Below are 22834 nucleotides of genomic sequence, written 5' to 3' on the forward strand. Positions count from 1 at the left end.
GAGGCCGGCCGAGAGCGGGCGGGGGTCGCGAGCGAGCGGCGGCGAGAGGCGGTAGCCGGATCGCTGCGGCGGCCGGGCGGCTCACCTGCCGAGACCCCTCGATGGCTCCCTGGTGCCTGCGGAGTGAAGTTCCGACGCCTCGGGTTGGTTTTTAAAGCCCGCCACGGCGTGGATCCAATCAGCCTCATCTCGCCTCGCGGCGGCCCCTTATCTCACCTCCCGCGGCTCGCGCATCCTAGGGGCTGCCCCGCGGGTCATCAGGCCTTCCACATGTGCTCTAGCTGTTCCCGCAGCCCCCGAGCGCGCTTTCTGCGAATTCCCGCTCTCCTTTTGAGGTCCACCTCGAAACCCACCCTGCCAGAAGCGCGGCTGAGCCCTTCTCCCTCCTTGTGTCCTGAGCGTTAGCGACTCCCGAGAGCTTTGAATGATTACCTTCAGCAACCTCGCCTGTCAGGTCTACAGCGGAGGTAATGAGCCATCTGTGGCCGTAAATCAGGAGCCTGCAAAACTGTGAAAACACTCCAACGTCAATTAAGGCGATGTGGGAACTGAAATGTGATTGGCAGAAACCGAATCGGTTGTATTTCGACCTGTTTGGTGACTGTAGGTCAACCTCTTGCGGTGTTTTTAAAAAGTGAGTCTTGGGACCCCACCTCTTTTTCCTTTGTCTACAAAGATGCAAGCGAATGGAGAGCTACTATAACGTGATGAACGCATGTTGTGTTGATTCTGGGTTTTATTTGTCACAATGGCATCTTCGTTCATTTGAAGAACGGCAGCAGATGTGAATATGAGCCTAGTCCATTTATGGAAGATGCTTAGGCCCAGCAGAGCAGGGATACAGGAACCAATGGCAATAAAGGGGAACCTATAAATGGAAATTGGCAGGTTTCAGCCCAGCTCAGCTTAGCCCTGGCGGGGACTGCCCCAGCCTATTTCTGTTGCAGGGGTTCCCTAGAGAGAAGATAAATGTATCAGGCTAGAAGCGGCATGCCATTTTTTTGTTGTTTGAGTCAGGGTCTCACTCTGCTGGCCAGGCTGGAGTGCAGTGACACCATTACAGCTCGCTGCAGCCTCAACCTTCTGGGCTCAGGTGATCCTTCTGCTTCCGTCTCCCAAGTATCCAGGACTACAGACATGCACCACCATGCCCAGCTAATATTTTTAGTTTTGTAGAGACAGGGTCTCAATATGTTGCCTAAGCTGGTCTCGAACTCCTGGTTCAAGCAGTCCTCTGCCTTGACCTCCCAAAGTGCTAGGATTATAGGCATGAGCCACCACACCTGGCCTCTAAGCCATTTTTAATGGCATTTAAATAGTATCTACCTCCTCGGGTTCCAATTCTAATCTACTTTATGATAGTCATTTGACTTCTAAATGACTTAAATGTCCAGGGCCTAGTTAAGAACCCTTTCAGGAAATTGGGTCCGACTGTAATCATCAGTACAGATAAGTGGATCGTCTCTCATGGTTTCTACTTTGGAGATATTGTTCTAGGAGATACTGGTTCAGAAATCATTCTTATATTATTTTCTGGATTTGCCTCATGGTAGAAGACTTCGGTGTTCATTTCCTTTTATGATGTTCATTCTAGAGACATTAATTTACACATACAAACCCTATAGTTTGCCCAGTGTGGCTTAGATTATAAATCTCTAAAAGGAAAAATTCAAGTGTATTATGATTTCTTTAATTCCTTTTAGCAAGGTGGACACAGGTATTTACTTAATTCCTAAGGAATGTCTCTGCTTTCATAGAATTTGTATACTTCTAGGAAAAGAGAAATATAATTAGCAACAACAAAAATGTCACAAGGTGACAAGTGCTGTGAAGAAAAACAAATACGAGAACATTAGAAAGTGACCACGAGTGGACTTGGTTTCTTGATAGGGCAAGTTGTGAAAAGGTCTGAGGGAGGCGAGGGACATGCAGGTACCCGGAGGAGGGATGGTGGCAGATGCAAAGACTCTACAGAGAAAGCATGTTTGGAATGAAAATAGAGGCCACTGTATGTCTGGAGTGAAGAGGAGATAGGAAAGACACTCCAAGGTGATCAGCAGAGGTATGAAGGAAGACCCACATAAAGAGCAGGCTATGGAAACTGCACAGTCCAGCATGACTGCAGCCCAAGGCACAGGTGGGTTTCACAAAGATGAGGATGGGACCATCTGGGAGCTTTTGTAACTTACTGAACAGGCAGTGGATTTCTGTTTGTTTATTTAAGTTGCTCAAATGAAGGCGCCAAAAGGTAAAAACGTTCAAACCACAGAAGATTGTAAACACTGACTAGCAGACCTCCCTTCCTTCCCTGATCCCAGTTTTTCCCAGAGGCAACTATGACTCTTTTCTTTTGTAACTTCCAGGGATATCCAGTTATTTATAACCATGCATATTTATAACTCTGTTGCCCCGTTTTGTGTGCAAACAGTAGCACATTGCATGGTCGGTTGTGTACCTAGCTTTTGTCATACAGAAGATTCTGATAAACATTCCATAACAGAACCTCCAGGATTCCTTTCGATGGTCACATAGTATTCTACTGGATGCAAAGACCTTGCATCTCTGGGTTCTGGTTCTTGGGTCTTGATTTGTTTCTGTCTGTGCTATTCAACTCGCTGCAACTACTGTTTATCTCCACCATTACCTCTCAGTTGGACTTGTACAGTGGTGTCTTAACCAGTCTTATTGCCACTACTCCTGAACTTTTCCAAAAATACTCATCACCTAGCAGCTGGCATGATCATAAAAAGGTAAATCAATGCTGTTATGAGCTTGATATGGAAACATTCCTCGACCACATTGCAAACTGTTTGTGGCATATTGCAGAATGTTAAAGATAGTTTTAGAGTCTATTTTCTAAAATAGGTGCCAGCATATATATTTATAATCTGTAATTTATGAGAAGGTATCTCAATTTAAAAATACTGCATAAGATTCTACTCCTGAATAAGATGAATGTAATAGTTAATGTTATGTGTCACCTTGGCAGGGCTGCAGGATATTTGGTCCAACATCATTCTGGGTGTGTCTGTGAGGGTGTTTTTGCATGCAACTAACATTTGAATCATAGACTGAGTAAAGTGGATTGCCCTCTCTAAGGAGCAGTCCTCATCTAATCGATTGAAGCTCTGAATAGAATAAAAAGACTGACCTTTCCTTGACTAAGAGGGAATTCCTGCTGCTTGACTTATATGAGCTGGAACATGGGTCTTTTCTGGCCCTCAGATTCTAACAAACATCAGCTCTTCTTGCATCTTGAGTCTGCTGGCTTTCAGAATGGAACATGTCGACTCTTGGTATCCAGCTTGTTGACAGCAGATCTTGGGACTTCTCAGCCTCCATGAGCATGAGAGCTAATTCCTTGGCTTATTATCTATATACCTCTCTATATCTATATACATCCCCATACTTGTATATATACACATATACACACACACATTCTGTTGGTTCTTTTTCTCTGGAGAACCCTAGCACAATGGATTAAGAAAACCTCACCCTGTCTCTCCCACTGAGTGTAGCTATGAAGCCTGGATAGACTGCATGGAGCAACTATTTGAAGACACTGAGGAGTAAATAGTAATAAGCAATTGAGGCAAGAAAAATATAATTGGAAGGCTCACCAAACTGATGCTGAGTTACCTATTCTTCCTCCAGGATACCCCATCCTAGACTCAGGCAGCCTGAAATTGAGAAACGGGCACCAGGGCACAGACAGGAAGAGCCCTAGGAGAATCCCTTTTGTCATGAGGAACAGGAAAGGAATTTCCTGGTGCTCGGAGTGAGGCAGTACCCGTTTGGTTTCTTCCTTCCTTCCTTCCTTCCTTCCTTCCTTCCTTCCTTCCTTCCTTCCTTCCGTCTTTCTCTTCCCCCATCTCTCTCTCTCTCTCTCTCTCAGAGCAGCTGTGGCTACAATTCTCCCTGTCTTCTCCCACTGCTTCTCGCTTCTCTCTGGATGGAGGAATTAATACAATGTTGGGAAGTGTGGGCAGAGAAGTGTTAGTAAAACCCACCTTTATGACTGGAGAACTGAAAAAGGGAGGCCTGGGGAACTGCAAAGTACTGGGGAGACTGTGGAAAGGGAAGAGGAATTTGGGGAAATGATCCCACACAGTTGTTATGAACAGCTGGGCTTACCTCTGAGTTGTGCATGCACAGACCCACTCTGAAAAGATAAAAAACTTTGACAACTGCCCAAATCTCAGACTGGCCACTAAGCAGCACACACACACTCACAAAAACCTGAGTAGCACTGAAAGACTTTGAAAATGGAACTGACTCAAAACCACAACCCACAGAAGGCTAGCCAGGACTTGCAGACTGAACCCAATCAGGTCGACCCCTGGCTACACAAAAAATATCTACATTCTTCATAAGATGTAAGTAAGACATGTTTCCTAACACATAGCATATTCCAATAGCTTATGATACAATCCAAAAGTACTCAGCATACGAAAAACAAGAACAAATCTCGACTCTCATGGGAAAGACAATCAACAGACACCAACACGAAGATGATAGGAAATCATCTGACAAGACTTTAAAACAGTGATGAGAGTAATCCTCCAAGAATGGCAAACTTTGTTGAAATGAATGGAAACGAAATGGAAAGTTTCAGCAAATAAACAGTACAAACAAGAGTTAGACAGGAATTTTATAACTAAAAATAATACAAAAACTAAAAGCACTCATTGGATGGGCTTATTGGTAGAATGGAAATGACAAAGTAAATAGTCAGTGAACAAGTAGATAGATATATAGAAATTGTACAATCTGAAAAAAATGATGGAGACAGATGAACAGACACCTGGAGACTTGTGAGATAAGGCCCAATGGTTTTAAGTTTGTGTTACTGGAGTCCACGAAGGAGAGGAGAAAGAATATGGTACAGAAAATATTTGAAAAATAACAGCTGAAAATTCAGTTTGAAAAAGACATAAATGTACAGATTTAGGAAGCTGAGAGGATACTACCAAGAATAAGCCCAAAGAAATCTATACCACACACATCATAATAGAACTGTTCAAAACCAGAGAGAAACAAAGCATTATTTATGGGGAAACAATGAAAGTTAGAACAATCAAAGTAGCTGGATCTCTCACCGGAAACCAAAGAGACCAAAGGGAAGTGAATAAGATTTTTAGAGTGCTGAGAGAAAAGAACTGTCAACCCCACATTCTATGTCCTGCAAAAATATCCTTCAGCAATGAAATGGAAATAAAGATACAGATGAAGAAAAACAGAGGATATGTGGTCAGCAAACTTGCGGTTGGACCTATTTTTTAAACAAGGGAAATAATACTAGAAGGAAACTCATCACGTTAGGAATGAAGAAAGAACACAGACCGCTAAGCAAATACTCTTCTTTACTTGAATTCTTTAAAATGCACTTGGGGCTGGGCTCAGTGGCTCAGCCTGTAATCCCGTGCTTTGGGAGGCCGAGGTGAGTGGATTGCCTGAACCTGCGGGTTTGAGACCCGCCTGGGCAACTTGGCGAGACCTCATCTCTACAATAAATCAAAAATCAGCCAGGCGTGGTAGCGCGCACCTATAGTTCCAGCTACTCGGAAGGCTGAGGCGGAAGGATCGCTGGAGCCCAGCAGGTCGAGGCTGCGGTGCCAGGGAGCGGCCACTGCACTCCAGTCTGGGCGACAGAGTGAGACTCCAACTCAAAAAATAAAATAAAATAAAATAAAATGCACTTGAAGGTTGAAAGCAGAAATGTTAACACTGCCTTCCAGTATTTCCAGCGTGTCTTTCAACAGATGCAATATACGGGTATAAGACAACTTCACTGTGAAAGCAGGATGGAAGACCGTATGTGGTAAGATTCCTACATTCCACTTGAAGTGGTAGATTCTGTGAAGACTGTGAAAAGTTAGAGTATTAGCATAATCTAGAAAGTTTTATAAAATACATACAAAAGATATGTAACAGATATATTAAATACATATATTTAAAAGTTGGAGTCTTATATGTATTTAATTATACATTGTGTATATATATATATATATATATATATATATATATATATTTTTTTTTTTTTTTTTTTTTTTTTTTTTTGAGTCAGAGTCTCTCTCTTGTCACCCAGGCTGGAGTGCAGTGACACACTCATAGCCACCGTAGCTTTGACCTGCTGGGCTCAGGCGATCCTCCTGTCTCAGCCTTCCAAGTAATTGGAATTACAGGCATGCCCTACCATATCTGGCTAAATTTTTGATTTATTGTAGAGATGAGGTCTCACCAAGTTGCCCAGGCTGGTCTTGAACCCCTGGGCTCAGGCAATCCTCTAGCCTCGGCTTCCCTCCCAAAGTGCTGGGATGACAGGCTGAGCCACCGCACCAGGCCTATACATTATATTAAATGTTATATATAATATATTAATTATTATATAGTATATAGATATAGTAATACATTATATATTAATATATTAGTAATATATTAATATATATTAAAATGAAATACAAGAAATGTTCAAATAACCTAGGAAAGAAGAAACAATGGAACAGAACAAAATAAGTGGGATACAAACAATAAAATGTTAGACCTAAGTCCAAACATACCAATAATTACATTAAGTATAAATGGTCTAAACACAGCAATTAAAAAAGAGATCGTTAGGGTGTTTAAAATTACCATAACCCAAGTACGCATATATGTTGTCTACAAGAAACTCACTTTCACTGTAATTGCAAAATTATGTGAAAAAGAAAAAGATAAAAACATACATACCAGGTAAACCCTAATTAAGAGAAAGCTGGATTGGCTACATTGACATCAGACAAAACAGACTTCAGAGCAAAGAAAATTACTAGGGATAAAGAAGGACATTGCATAATGTTAAAAGGGTTAATTCACCAAGAAGACATAAATCCTAAAGGTGTGTGCATCTAACAAAAGAGCTTCAAAATACATGTAGCAAAAACTCACAATGAAGAAATAGATAAACTCATAACAGTTGGCAACTTCAACACTTCTCTCTCAGTAATTGATAGAATTAGTAGACAGAAAGACAACCAGGATATAGAAGAAGTGAAACATCAACCAAGGGATCAAAAGAAATTCCCATCAGTAGGGGAATGGCTGAATAAGCTATGATAAATAATGTTCACATCCAGAGCTGCAACACATGACACAGCTCGAGGGGTCCTTGCAGATAAACCGAGCTGTGTGGTGCATGTCCCCCTTAAGTGTAGGGAATAGGTCTGCCCACACTCTAAAATGTTCCGCATCCTTTGAGAAGAATGAGCAGTTCCCTGAGAAAACTTACACTATTTTTGAGGTAGTAAAGCGATATCCAGAAAAGCATACATTATGTGGTCTCATGTTTCTAAGACAAACAAGGCAGATGCATGCTTGTGTGTTGGTGTATGAATATTTGAGGAGGTTGGTTGAGTGAAAGAATATACGCTTGACTGGGAAGGAGGCGGGAGAGGTGAAGCATGTGGGTGGAGGAGGTGAGAACAGTGGGACAGGGACCCAAGCAAAAAAGGAAAAGAAAAATAAAATCTACACTTAAAAATATGATCACATGTATACACTTTTATAAAACAACGAGTATCTGTAAAAATAGTGTTTAATCTCAAATATTTAAAAAGGACAAATATTCTTTTATTCTGTTGCTTAAAACCTTTCCATGATTTCCCATTGTGCTATAAATAGAACGTAGACCCTTTGCCATGACCTACAAGATCTTAGCCACCTCTTCTGTGTCATGTGCCACTACTGTCCCCACCCAGGCCAGTCTCTTTCTGCACTGGATGCCTTTGCAATCGCAGTTTCCTCTGCCTGGAAATGCTTTTGCCACAGGTCTTTACATGACTGGCTTCCACTCATGCTGGTAGACTCTCTTATCTGCCTACCCAACAGCCATGCTCTCCTTCTTAACCACCAGAATGCTGATTTTAGTTCAGAGAGCAATAAATATGTCCATTTAAAATAGATCTCCCAAGTCTACAGTTCTGGCCAATGGGATATAAGTGGAAGTTACTGGTTGCAGCCTCCTAGAAGCTTTTTTTTTCTTCCTCGAGTTGGTGTCTCACTCTTTTGCCCAGGCTGGAATGGCACGAGCACAACTCGCCACAGCCTCGACCTCTCTAGCTCAGGCAATCCTTCTGCCTCAGCCTTCCAAGTAGCTGGGACTACAGGCACACGCTACCACCATGCCGGGCCAATTTTTTAATTTTTTGTAGAGATGAGGTCTTGCTATGTTGCCCAGGCTGGTCTTGAACTCCTCCCAAAGTGCTGGGATTACGGGCATGAGCCACCACATCCAGTTTCTGGAAAACTTTTTTTAAAGAACGGAACCAGCTGACATCCTCTCCCTTCCTCTACCTTCCTCTTCCCTTCTGCATTTTCTGGCCATGAACATGGCTGTGAAACTAGAGCTGAACTTCTCAAAATGTGCTCCCCTGGTCAGTAATCTCAGCGTCACCTGGAAACTTATAAATGCAAATGATCAGGCCCCATCCCAGACTCAGTGAATCAGAAACGCTGAAGTTCAACAAGCCCTTCAGGTGTTTCTCATACTCGTGAAATTCAAAAGCCTCTGAACTAGAAGATTGAAGCCTCTCTAGAGATTGCCAAGAAACTGGGTGAAATCAACAGACCTCTAGCATCATGGAGCCACTGGACCAGACTCAGATGCCTTCTCTGTGCTTGAAGTTATGTGAACAAGCAGTCCCTGTGTGGTTAGGCACTGTGGTTAGGTTGCCGTTACCTGCAACTGATTGCAATTCTAACGGATAAGTCATTTTAAAAATCTCAGCTTGACCATTGTCTCTTTGGAGAGGCCTTTCCTGGCTACTCTGCTTACGCCCTTCATTCTCCCCCAAAGTCTTGCTCTATCATCCCGTCCTGTTTGCTTCCTTTATTTCGTGGTGGTTTGTTTCCCTGTAAGGATGTAAGCCTCATACCAGCAGGGCCATTGTCTTTTTTTTGAAGAATGGATGCTTCATAATTACTAGCAAAATGACTTAAAGAACTTTACAACTATACATTCCATTTAAAAATCATATATTTTTCAAAGGTTCAAAGAAAACATAATTCATTACAGATAATTTCAAAGAAAAAAACTTAGTTGAAAAAGTAACACACACGCAAGTTAAAAAAAAAGAATGCAAACAATACAGAAAGGGTCCTCTGTGCTGACCTGAGAACACTCGCTGCCTTACTTTTGAGTGGCCTATCAATTCTAAAACCATAAACAACTAATAAAATAGCTACATAAGCGTTCAAAGTGCCCCAGAAATGAGCACTGCATGAATCCAGCCTTTCTTGGGCAGCCTTATCTTCCATCGGCATCATTTTGTACCACATGGCAGTCAAAGCAGGAGACATGTTTCTAAAGCTTCATATCATATCTAAACACAAACATTCAAATAAAAATAAAAATTCCGATCATGTTTCTTGTGCATGCCACAAGACACGCACAATTAGGTTTTAATTGGGAGCGAAAACATTCTCTCACCCACATTCCTACTTTGCCCCTGTTAGTGTCAAGCTTGGTCCAAGGCTAACATCGCTGCAAATAAATGGACCCTTCTCTGGCACCAGTCCTGCAGGCACATTTGGGATACAGATGGGGATGTTCCCTGCAGACGAATTTGGGGTCTCTGCTCTCTGCTTGTGGGAGTGAACCAAGGAACCCCAGTGACCCTGTTATGGGACAGGTCGATTTTCTTAGTTTTATCTTTACCTCGTATAAAATTGCTGTGGTCAGTCCTTTGGAAACCCATATCCCTCGATTATTTCTTCTGAAACGATCAGTTGCTGTGTCACATTTAAGTAAATTGTTTAAATACTTTTCTCAGTGAAGCGCAACGCAATCAACAAAAAGAAAGTTACAGTCCTTCCTGTCCATTCTCTCTTGAGGGGTTCCCAGGATCTGGATGGCCCCCACTAGGAAAGAAAAGCAGCAAAAAGGGCTCAAAGTAGAGTGAGGAACTGCTCATTAAAGAAAAAAGGAGCCCTGGTGTTTCTTGAGACCGTTTCCTCCCTTACAGAATCAGGAGAGACCAGAGTAGTTAGAGTTTCCTGGAAGGCCCTTCTAACTGCTTGGAGCTATACGGGGATGTCAGTAGCATCCCAAGTGCAAACTTGAGACTCTTCAGAAGCTGACATCAGCTCAACATGGTAGATTTTCTTTCTTTCTTTTTTTTTCTTTATCAGTGAAACAACTTTAATCTATGAGAGACAATGAATGGGTCTCCATCTGAGTAACATCTACCTGGAATTATATGAGAACCAGAATCAACGGTACCAGTCTGACTTTATAATGACAACATTCCAGACAAGGCTGGTCTTCTCCCCAACCCAGCCAACAGTATAAGGACTATTTGGGGCGCTTGTTGAAAATACTCCCGGAGGTTCGGACTCAGTAGGTTGTGGTGGAGCCTGGGAATCTGCATGTTCAACAAGGTTATCCAGATGATTCTGAGGGAGGTGCTGTGCGGTCCACAGTTTGAGAAACATTGGTTTTGAGGGGCGAGGCCAGAATTGCTTCTTTCCCGGAATAAGACCTTCTGCAGGCGGTGACCCAAGACAGCCAGACTGCTTAATGCGTCCTCCTTGAAGAGGTCTCTGGTGAGAAGCCCATTCATACTCAGCCTCAAGGACTCAGTCTCCATTGTGCCCAGCTCTTTAAGTGGATTCAGGATAGGGCTCAGCACTTGGCTGGACTTGAGGATAAGCAGCAAAATCCCAAAGTACCAGAGAAGTTGTGGCCGCTTCTGGTCTGGAGGCCCATTGTATCATCGTCTCCTTTTCATTGATGTCGGACTAAGGAAACTGGATAGACCCACACGGACAGTATGTTGCTTGGGTATGGGTGAATGTACACAGCCAGAGCAAACTCTGTCTGGGGAAACTCAGAACAGTGAATTCCAGTTTGATACACAGCATCAATAACTGACTGTACATCTGTGTATGGCATCTGGATGGGAAATCCTGTGACCTGGATCAAAGACAGAACAACACGTACACCCATGTTACAATCTGGGAATCTGGAACTACTATGTGCAAAAGATCCCAGGAGTCTCAAAGAAATGGTAGCTCCTAAATAATCCGTTTTTTTGTGGGTGCTGATTATATTCTAGGTGTAGCTAAAAACTTCACATACATATTTCATTCTCAAACAACCTATGGGTCGGTTCTTTTTATAAGCCCCACCATACAGAGACTAGCACAATCAGCTTCGTCTGATGCCAAAGCCTGCATATTTAGCATTCTACTTACTTTCACCCTTTCTAGGTAGCAGACTGCTAACCAGGAAAGTACTCGGTCCTATGGAGGAAGGATTTCAGTGAGAATTTGGGAGGAATTTATTCAACATTGATTCGGTTTGTATTTATTAAGTGACTACTATGTGACGAGATTAAAGGATTGTGGAACATGGTTCTATGCAAAATTATCTATTTAATAATACACAGATGATAATCATAAACCCCTTTAAGCCTAGGGTTGCTTACCTCGGAGGATTTTTCTGATCTGTATGTTTGTTCATGTATTCTTTCCATGTGGTTGTGTCTTTCCCATGACTACTTAATAAAACACAGTGCAATTATTTGCTTTCTGGTCTGTCTTCCTCACTGGCCTGTCATCTCTGGTGGCTGCACAAGATTGTATCTGTCTATTATTGCCTTAACTCCAGTGCCTAGCACAAAGCCTGGCACATAGAATTAAAAGAACAGATGGCATCTGCTAAATGCTTACTAGGTATTGTTAGGTGCTATGGTAAGTAAGTATTAACTCACATAATCCTCAACACACAATGGCAAAAGAGATCACTTATTTTTTTATTCCTATTATCCTATGGGGTGGATGGTATAGAGAGAGGTTGAGAACCTGCCCTAGGTCAAAGCTAGTGAATGGTTAAGCTAGGATTTAAGCATAGACTGCAGGGTTTAGCCTAGGTTTGTTCTTATTGATGGTGTCTTATTAAATAGCTAATTTTACATAGGAACCCCAAGTTTTAAACCTTGACATATATATACATACATACGCACAACTATGTCTTATTTGCTTGTTTACCTTTTAATTCTATTAAAACAAAGCAAAACAAAAGTAACTTCTTCCCTATTCATGAATGAAGAGTTCCTGGAGATCCCTCCCTGGCGCCCAAGTACTCAACTTCTGACAGATGTTGTACTTCGCCTGCCCAGAGAGTTCCTCTAAGAGACATCTCCTAGTCTACAGGATGTTAGTAAGAAGGAATCTCAGCCTTGGGAGGCTGGGGTTTTCGAGGGCTCTCTGGACCAGTCTACAGGGAAGAGGAGGTGAAGGGCTGCCCAGAGGTGGAGGTGGAGTGGGAGAAAGAAAGGATGGCCCTAACAACATGCCAGATGCCCACAGTATTTGCTCACGGACTTGCTAGGTTTAAGGCACCTTTTTACCATCCAAGAAGATGTCAGTGGGTTGGTGAACATATAAAGAAGGGAGGCCAGGAGAACGGTCCAGGCTGAATGTATAAATTTGGAATGACAGTTGACCTTTCATATCTATGGGTCCTGCATTCAGAAATTCAACCAACCATGGATGGGAAATAGAAAAAAAACCAGCAAAAAATAACAATACAATATGAAAAATAACACAATTTAAAAATATAGTATAATAATTATTTTCATAGCACTTACATTGAGTTAGGTATTGTAAGTAATCTTGAGATGATCTGAAGTATACAGGAGGATGTGTGTATGTTATATGCAAATGCTATGCATTTTTATTTATTTTATTTTTTATTTTTGAGTTGGAGCCTCACTCTGTCACCCAGACTGGAGTGCAGTGGCACACTTCCGGCCACCGCGGCCTCAACCTGCTGGGCTCTGACGATCCTTCTGTCTCAGCCTTCCGAGTAGCTGGAACTACAGGCATGCGTTACCACGCCCGGCTAATTTTTTTGATTTACTGTAGAGACGAGGTCTCGCCAAGTTGCTCGGGTGGGTCTCAAACCTGTGGGCTCAGGCAGTCCACTCACCTCAGCCTCCCAAAGTGCTGGGATTACAGGCTGAGCCACCGAGCCCAGCCTATGCATTTTTAGATGTATATTTTATATAAGGGACTTGAGCATCCTTGGATTTTGGTATTCATGGGGGTCCTGGACCAAATTCCCTGAGCATACAAGGGACCATTGCAATTTGCATATACAAGATACTGCCCAAAATCAATGACAGGGAATCCAATCTAGAAATCAATTTTTAGGTTTCTTAGTTGCAAGATGGTTTCCTTTTGGGCATGTCTTTGCAATGTGTGTAGTTCATATGTCATAAAGCATGACTGGTTTCAAGAAAATGCCATGCATTATGGGCCTACTAATAACTTTTCTCTACATTTGAAATGTCTTGATTTATAAGTAAATGCATCTTTAAATACGTGTATATATGTGTGTATACTACATATATAATATGCACATATTATATATATTTATATTTTTTAGTCGGGGTCTCACTCTGTCACCCAGGCTGGAGTGCAGTGGCATGAGCTTGGCTCACTGCAGCCTCAAACTTCTGGGTTCAGGCAATCCTTCTGCCTTAGCCTCCCGAGCAGCTGGAACTACAGGTGGGCACCACCACACCCAGTTAATTTTTAAAACTTTTTTTGTGGAGATGAGGGCTTGCTATGTTGCCCAGACTGTTCTCCAACTCCTGGGCTCAGCGATCATCCTGCCTCAGTCTCCCAAAGTGCTGGGATTATAGGCATGAGTCACCACACCCAGCTAGTAAATGCATTTTCATGCTATAGCAACTATCTTCCATCAAGACAACAGACATTTTAGAGACGTTTAAAATTGCTATTATCTAGCAATTAACAACATAGATAAAAACAAACATCCTCAGTGCATTACATCATATACAAACCCAGTAAAATTCTTGTAGTCTTTCAAATTCACTGTCTTCTTCAGATGAAACAAAGCTTCCGGTGCTAAGCTCCAGCTTAGGTAGGATTTGTCGCAAAATGGAAGTACATTGTCGATTCCAGCGTGTTGGGTGTGTCGGTCTCCATTCCATCATTTTACACCTTAGAGTCCTTTCAATACTAAGGTAAGAATGCAAAGATAATGTTATGACCAATTACAACTCATTTAGTAAAAGTGATAAGAGTTTTGTCACTTTTATCCAAGTATGAGAATTATATTTTTTGACTTGGGAGGAAACCAGATCTCTATAGCTAGGGGTATCTGCCACCATTTACATTCATCAAGTTGGAGAGAAGTCTTTTTTTTTGAGTTGAAGTCTCACTCTGTCACCTATGCTGGAGTGCAGTGGCATACTCATAGCCAACCCAGCATCAATCTGCTGGGCTCTGGCAATCCTTCCGCTTCAGCCTTCCAAGTGGCTGGAACTACAGGCACCTGGCTAATTTTTTATCTATTGTAGAGATGAGGTCTTGCCAAGTTGCCCAGGCTGGTCTTGAACCCGCGAGCTCAGGCAATCTACTTGCCTCAGCCTTCCAAAGTGCTGGGATTACAGGCTGAGCCACTGAGTCTGGCCGAGAAGCAGGCTCTTATGGGCTTTGGAAAGCAAGAAGCCTTCCAGGACAGCCAGCAATGAGCTCTCCAAGGCACATCTCTTTTCAGTTGCCTGTGTGTGGGCAGCTGCCTCCTAGGTATGATATAAAAACACCTACCATCTGATTACTAGGTTGATGATAGTCCTACTCTTCGACACTCTCCTTTGATGTAGGACATTGTGTTTCCAAGAAACTGCCATCGTGAAAATTCAGGTATCTGGTCTCGGATGATATTAGCAGGGATGGGATTATGAGTAAATGAAACGCTGGATTGATAAATGTGGTGGGCAGCTTCCCCCACTGGAAGGTAAGCTCCTTGCAGGCAGGGTTTTTTTTCTACCTGTATACCCAGGCCCTGGCACGGTGCCTGGTAAGGAACATGCCAGGGAGGGGAGAGAAGGGAGACACAATGTGGATTGGCTGTGGGGGCTCCTCTTGAAAAGCCCCTCTGTGCAGGAGGATTAGGTGGGAACGATTCTCTAACTGCAGTGTGTTCTGGAAGACCGGCTGGGAGTCCCTTTTTGACTAAGTTTATAGCACAACTAAGCAGTGTGGAGTTTGCAGAGGGGCCTTGATAGTGGCTGTGTGTCAGAATCCCTTGCAGAGATTTATAAGAATATTTTCCCTCCTGAGCGGGTTTTCCTGCCCTCTGCTCCCACTCTCTGCTGGGACCATTCTCTTCCCTGACTTTCACCTCCACTGGTTCCTGTTCACCCCCCCTCACTCAGCAGGACATCACTCTTTCCCAGGAAGCCCCTGCAGCTCCTCCTCCCTCCAGACATCCCAAGAGCACACTCATTTCTTCCATCCTAGCATTTATCAGTGTGAGCTGCACTCACTGGTTTCCTTATTTCCTCCTCTGGCACCCAGATAGTGGTTCAGCGGGCCTGGCCTGGGACGCTGGCACCTGTAATTTTTTTTTTTTTAATATTTCTAGAAGCGATTCTAGTGAAAACCAGAAATTGGGAACGTTTCTTCCTTTTTCTGTTAAGAACTGGGGAATGAGAAGTGGGAATGACAGTGTGTGTGTGTTGGGGGGTATGCTGCATGCTGGAGAGAAAAGGAGTGACTCTGTCCTGATGGGTTGGAAGTGGCTCTCACGCTGGCCTGCTGTGTGAGAGGCAGTCGCTGGAGGCTGTCAGGCCCAGAAGCCTGTGAGTCCTTGGGTTTGACTGACCAGCCCTTCCAGGTACTCATGGGTATGTGTCTGAAAGCGGAATTGTTCAGGATTGGCTGCACTGCTGTTTCTACCAACAACTGTGATGTTTTTAGCACACCCGAAATCATGGGCCATTTACCTCCATGTCCTTCCCAGAAGTGTTAGCTACAGTGCTGTTATCACAATGGGCTCAGCGGAAATTATGCTGAGAACTTTCCATAGTGGCCCACTGGGTTTTCCAGAGTTACCTTTGCCTGTCCTTTCAAGGAATGCCCCAGATGGCAGAGGAGCCAGGGGGCTCAGTAGGACCAACTGTGATCCCCTCCCTGCCTTTTCATGCTTTCTGTTGCTGAATCTGGCAGGTATTTTGGAAGCCTGGGTCAGAGGACTGAAAGGTGGTTGAACAAGAGGTTGGGGGAAAACACGGCACCTGTACATCAGCTCTTCCACCATGCTTTTATCAGTATCAGAGTAAATTATTTCTTCAGGCTGAAAGACAGACAACGGAAAGTTAGGGAAGGTTCTAGAGAAGCCATCTTTACATCACAGTCACCCTGTGCTAACTATATTAAGGGGAATCCCAAACCAAGTTCTTGCAGCGAAACTCTCAATCACATAGGTAAAATGAAAGCCATGGTGTTTCCTTTGATTTACAGACTCCTTCACCAGAGCATGGGGGGGTGGAGGATAGATTCACAAAAGAAGATATTTTTCATGGGTTAGGCAGACCTGCTTCATTTATTCTGACATGCTTATTGATTCTACCAAATTATCCTTGGTAGCTGTTCTAGTCTCTTCCACTGTGACCTTGGCAAAGTCTCTTTTCCGAGTCTCAGTTACCACATCTTTAAAACAGGGACAATAATAGGGCCCACTGCTTTGGGGTCTTGGGAAGATTTTAAAATAAAGTAATACATGTAAAGCTGAGCACATACGGGATGCTCGGTTCACATCAGACTTTAATACTCTTTTTACTTGGTTTATCTTCTTTGTTTCTTTTAGCAGGCAGGAGCTAGTTCTTTGTGCATGTTTGTGTACACACACACGTACAGTCCATTTCAATCTCCCCTGTCTCTAAGGCTTTGCTCCAGGAGCCCCCAAGAGCAGGGAGCAATGCCTTTCCATGTTTCTTCTTGGGCAGGATTTTCTGGGAGGAGGGGGCGAACTTTTCAAGTCTCCCCTCCCCACCTAGCCCCCTCTCCTTGCTGGGCAAATGTAAAGGGCTGGGTTTAGATTTTTACTGTGGGACTCCTTAGCTGAGGAATAGAGGCAGATGTGGGGACAGGGACAGATGTCCCTCCCCCCAGAAGTGGAACGAGGATGGTGCAAAAAGTGGGCAACCCTTGATAGGCCTCTAGGTTCCCAAAGTGTGGTGGCCTCTAGACCAACAACCCAGCCCTGAAAGCATGCTAGAAACACACATCCTGGGCCCTTACCTCAGACCTACGGATTGAGGAGCTCTGGGGTGAGCGCAGTAACCTGCGTCTTGACAAGCCCACCCTGTGACTCAGATGCCTGCCATGGTTTGAGAACTACCAGATAAGAGGGAGTCTCAGAGCATGGCAGGATACAGAAGATCCTGAGAACAGAAGATGGACTTCAGCGTCACCTTGCAGGGGCCGGCAGCTATCCAGAGAGGATGGGTGGACTGGATTCCCTGACGGCTCTTACCCACGGCTGTCCAACCCATACCAGGAAACTCCTGTGGATTCCTTAGGCCACCTTCAAGCCCGAAAAAGAGGCCTGGGTGATGCTGACTTGAGAAATTTGGGGGGTGTTTGCCCACGTTCCTTTTCTGGCGATGGCTCCTTCCTGTCAGGGAACTCACGCCCTTCGAAACTTCGAGAGGAGCTCCCCCCGGACCCCTTCGAATGTCTCATCATACACATTCGAATGTGTTCCCAGTTGTGTGGAGCGAATGGTGTTCCCTCTAGATAGTGGTTTATACTGGGCTGTATGTGGCAAGGCGAAAGACTGAGGGGCTTTAACCCACAGGAAAGAAGCCAATAGAGATACAAGTCCAACACAGCCATGAGCTTTCTATGTATAGACCCAACTTGGCCAAAGGTTTTGGTGTCCACCCCCAGTTAGAGTGGCTTTTAAAAACACAATTTTGACAACGGCAGCCCTTGCCTTGGTGATGCTGGCTTCTGGCTGCCCCGAGGATGAAGGCCTGAGAGCCCTTGCCGGATCTCTGCTCACCCTCAGCTCATCTCTCCTGGCAGTGGCTGGGCTGCTTTTCAGCTCCAGGAGGGACATCTTCCTGTCACTGCAGGTCTTCCCACCCTCTGCTCCCACTCTCTGCTGGGACCATTCTCTTCCCTGACTTTTACCTCGGCCGGTTCCTGTTCACCCTCCCTCACTCAGCTGGACATCACTCTTTCCCTGCAGCTCCCTCTTCCCTCAGGTCCTCCTGCTGTGTGCTCCCAAGAGCACACTCATTTCTTCTGTAATATGAATAGCATTTATCAGTCTGAGCTGCACTCACTGGTTTCCTTATTTCCTCCTCTAGAACCCAAGTTCCAAGAACACAGAGACAGACGTGTCTTTTTCTTTGTCGTATCTGCACCCAACATAGCATTGGCTCATAGCAGGAAATAGTTAAGTATCATCTGGATGAATAAGAAAATGAGCATACAGGAAACAAACACCTCGTCTCTAAATACATCTATCTTCCCTAGGATGGTAACCAAAACCTCATCTCTAAATAGATCTTTCTCCCTCTAGGATGCGGCAATGCTTTGGTCACAGCTTTGGGATGGGCAAAGCAAAGCAGGAGTTGTCAAGGCTATAAATGTGGTTTGCTAAGAAAGAGGTTTATAGAAAGGTTTCCCCTTCTCTAAAAGGACTTTTCAAACAGGAAATATACGAATACATATAAATGCTTGCATCCGCATGAAGAAGGTTAGAAGGGTGCAGAAGAAACCATTGACAGTAGTTATTTCTTCAAGGGTGGGAAAAGTGTTGAAGGGGAAAGACTCTCTTCCCCTTATACACTTCGGTATTCTGATTTCTTCCCGCTCAACCACCATGCATTCTTTTTGATAGGATGAATTGCTTTTGAATAGACAAACCAGCACAGAGAAGAATGTAATGGACACCCCCAACACCTCTACCTCCCAGCTCCATCTGATCTTTGCTGTCTTCCATATCTGTTTTAGTTTTGTTTTTGTTTCAGAGACAGAGTCTTGCTCTGTCACCCGGGCTGAAGTGCAGTGGTATGATCAGGATTTATTGCAGCCTTGAACTCCTAGGCTCAAGGGATCCTCCCACCTTAGTCTCTCAAACTGCTGGGATTACAGGTGTGAGCCACCACATCTGACCTAGATTTTTTTTTTTTTAAATAAGACACTCAGACAGACTTGAAGTACTCTGTATACTGCTCCCTGATTGTGTTCCTTCTTTCTCTTCCCAAGGGTAACCTTTGATCTGAATTTGGTATTTATCATTTCCATGAATGCTTTTATAGAACACAGCACACACAGTACACACACACACACACACACACACACACACACACACACACACACACTTCATAGAAATAGTTTTGTACTGCATGAGTCATTTCACATCTTTCTATCACTTAATATTACATTTGATATATTCACTCATGTAGACATGCAGGGATCTCAGTCAGTGGTTCTCAAGCTTGGCTGTACACTGGCACCAACTCATTAGATTTCAGAACTCCTGATGGGTGGGGTCTGCCCGCAGAGATTCTTATATTGTGCTTATACAGTCATATTAAGAACTTCTGTAAATTGGTTCAGCTTTCACTGCTGTACAGATTTCATCATACAAGGACTTCACAATTCATGCATCAACTTTCCTGCTTGATGAATTGTCTCCAGGCATGTGTTATTTCAAACAATTCTACGATAAGCATTGTTGTACCTGTCTCCCTGTGAATGTTCCCCTAGGGGACACACTTAGAAGCTGAAATCGGTGGATGAAAGGTTATGCATTTTCGGCTTTGCCAGATACCATCATGTTGTTTTTCCAGAGTGTTTATGGAAGTGAATGTCCCTACTCTTTCTCTGCCTTTTTGCCATCACTTGGTCTGATCGCTTTTTTTTTTTGCCAATTTTGTGCATGCAAAATAGTTTAATTGGTTTAAATTGTGTTTCCCTGATTATGAGCAAAGTTGAGCACTTGAGTTTCTGCTTCTGTGAGTTATCTTTTGCCTGTTTTTCTTTTTCTTTTCTTTTTTTTTTTGAGTTGGAGTCTCATTCTGTTGCCCAGGCTGGAGTGCAGTGGCACACTCATGGCCGCCCCAGCACTGACCTGCTGGACTCTGGCAATCCTTCTGCCTCAGTCTTCCAAGTAGCCGGAACTACAGGCGCACGCTACCACGCCTGACAATTTTTTAATTTATTGTAGAGACAAGGTCTCACCGAGTTGCCTGGGTGGGTCTCAAACCCGTGGGCTCAGGCAATCCCCTCGCTTCAACCTCCCAAAGTGCTGGGATGACAGGCTGAGCCTGTTTTTCTACTGTTTTTTTCTGTCTCCCCCCGCCCACTCCGGGTTCATAGCTCCTAGTTTGTGGACTTTGCAGTTGCCTGTACCCACCATCCAGAAACAGCCGTTGACGTGGTGTTTGCAGGACCCTGCCACAACGACACTGAGAACATCGCAGACCCGCTGTCCAAGTCATCCAGGGGTTGGGCTCACTCCTGATCTCTCGCCCCTGAACTCCAGGTGGTGCATCTGTAGCTTTTCTTCCCATCTTCTTTCAGAGCAGGGGAATAGGGGAGCCCCATCACAGTCCCTGGCTTCAACAAGTGTGATGTCTGCTCTGGTTCTCTGGCTTTCGTGAAGCACCTTCAGACCTTTCTGCCCTCTCCACTTCAGCCCTGTCCTGCCCGTGTTTCTGTCCTGTTTCCATTCCGTGAGGTAGCTACTATGGTTGGGAGCCCAGATGAGCCTTGCTGTTTGTCAGTCTTAGAGGTGATCAGCACCATGGATGGGGAGCAGGAGGGCTAGGTCAGAGTAGAAACATCTTGAACATTATATGCTATGTTTTATGATGAAAATTTTGAAGATTCTATTTTAACATATATTTAACATGTTAAATATATGTTAATTTGAGGTGACAGTTTCTTCTCAATTTCTTTCTTCTGCAGATAAGGAAAGGGGCCAAAGTAGCCCAAACATGGCTGGGTGGCAGGGAAAAAATCAGTTTTTAAAAAATTATCATTGCCGAATAATTCAAAAAACCATCAACTATAAAGCCTATGAAGATCTGTTGCAACTAGTAAATGCTAGAAACAATGGTAACGCTCGTGCAGACACACCTAGAAAAATAGAATTTACCTGTATACTTTGTGCTTTTGTCCCTTGGACACTTTTTGGAAGCAACTGTTTCCAAAAACTTTCCGTGTCAAAAAGTACCGCCATGGGTGTATTATTTTGTTGAATATTAAACCAGACCTATTAAAACACGAACATAAAATCAGTGTAGGTCCATGGGAGCACAGGCCCGTAGTTGGTGAGGATGCAGCAAGTTTTACACCTTAGACCCAAGGAAGTGGCAGAAGCCAAGGGGGGTTCTGAGGCGGGAAACAGGAGATGCCAGGGTGTCGTGATCGCCAGGCAGCCTCACTGGTTCTCAACCTTGGAGGTGCTGCAGAGTCCTCTGGGGGAACATTAGGGATACAGGAGTGCCCAGGCCCCCAGGGAATCTGATTGAATATCTCTATTTTCTTCAGAGTTCTCCAGGTGACTCTAATGTGTAGCCAGGGTGACACTTGAGAAGATAACTCAAAGTAAGATTTCCCCCATACTTACATTTCTGTCATCAAACAAACAATCTACACTTTGTAAGGGACAAAATGGGTCCAACTGCTTATGACATTGCCCAGTTGATGGATTCCAAAGCAAATATTCGCCAGCTTCTTGAGTTAATACATAAGCCACATGTCCCTGAATGAGGAAAAGAGTGAAAGTCATTCTGGGTAGATTTATTTCAGTGTTGTATGTGGACATTAGAATGTGATGATTCAGATTTCTTTTTTTTAATGGGTTATAACTTAGTGAATCTATAATGTTACCTTAGCCAACAACACGGGTAACCTGTATAATGTCAGACAGGTGAAGCTGATACAGAAATCATCTGAAAACTTTGAAATGTTAGTACTGATGGCTTTCTGCATTTGCAGATTAATGGCTTTTGGTGGGGCAGGGTTAGATGAACCAAGGTACTTTTTTTTTTTTTTTTTGAGTTGGAGTCTCACTCTGTCACCCAGACTGGAGTGCAGTGGCTGCTCCCGGCCACCGCAGCCTCGCCTGCTGGGCTCTGGCGATCCTTCCGAGTAGCTGGAATTACAGGCGAGCGCTACCTCGACCGGCTAATTTTTTGATTTATTGTAGAGATGAGGTCTCGTCAAGTTGCCCAGGCGGGTCTCGAACCCGCGGGCTCAGGCAATCCACTCACCTCAGCCTCCCAAAGGCGCGGGATTACAGGCTGAGCCACCGAGCCCGGCTGAACCAAGGTACTTATAAACATAGCATCTTGTCTATAATGAAAGGGAAAGCCCACTAATACTAGTTCTTAAAACTCACTAGTCGTAATCATGTAAAAGCCGGGCTTGGTGGCTCATTAGAGTCACCTGGAGAACTAATCTCAGCACTTTGGGAGGCTGAGGTGAGTGGACTGCCTGAGCCCGCGGGTTCGAGACCCGCCTGGGCAACTTGGCAAGACCTCATCTCTATAATAAATCAAAAAATCAGCCGGGCCTGGTGGCACATGCTTGTAATTCCGGCTACTCGGAAGGCTGAGGCGGAAGGATCGCTGGAGCCCAGCAGGTCGAAGCTGCGGTGGCCAGGAGCGGCCACTGCACTCCAGCCTGGGCGACAGAGTGAGACTCCAACTTGAAAAAACAAAAACCAAAAAACAAACTTGTCATTTTAGTTGATTTTCAATGTCTATGCAGGGGATACAAATTACAAATATGCATAACATTATATCATCCAAAAGAAAACAATGATGTATGCAATCTTTATGATACATAAAATTATCACATTTGGCATCATTTTCATGAAAACCCAAATCATCACATTCCTTAATGTTGTATCAAACATAAACAAAATCAGTTCAAATTAGGGAAAATGTATGCCAACATCATCATTTGACAATAAAAACTTAAAAAGTTAAAACCCTACAATTTGTCTCAT

The 22834-nt window shown here is 43.9% G+C and overlaps 1 protein-coding gene across 1 annotated transcript in view; it reads right to left on the reverse strand.

Moving 5' to 3' along the window:
- Window positions 1–10762: 10762 nt before the first annotated feature.
- The window catches only part of CC2D2B (coiled-coil and C2 domain containing 2B), a 41266-nt gene continuing 29194 nt past the window's right edge, over window positions 10763–22834 (reverse strand). Inside the window, exons 7-11 of the mRNA XM_008051682.1 lie at window positions 21449–21583; window positions 20975–21091; window positions 16092–16150; window positions 13851–14028; window positions 10763–10951 (exon numbers count right to left, since the gene is read on the reverse strand). Coding sequence (XP_008049873.1) covers window positions 10763–10951; window positions 13851–14028; window positions 16092–16150; window positions 20975–21091; window positions 21449–21583 — 678 coding nt within the window. The remainder of the gene's footprint in view (window positions 10952–13850; window positions 14029–16091; window positions 16151–20974; window positions 21092–21448; window positions 21584–22834) is intronic.

This window comes from Carlito syrichta, unplaced genomic scaffold (genome assembly GCF_000164805.1).
Source record: "Carlito syrichta isolate Samal-C Ts95f unplaced genomic scaffold, Tarsius_syrichta-2.0.1 Scaffold221453, whole genome shotgun sequence".
NCBI lineage: Eukaryota > Metazoa > Chordata > Mammalia > Primates > Tarsiidae > Carlito > Carlito syrichta.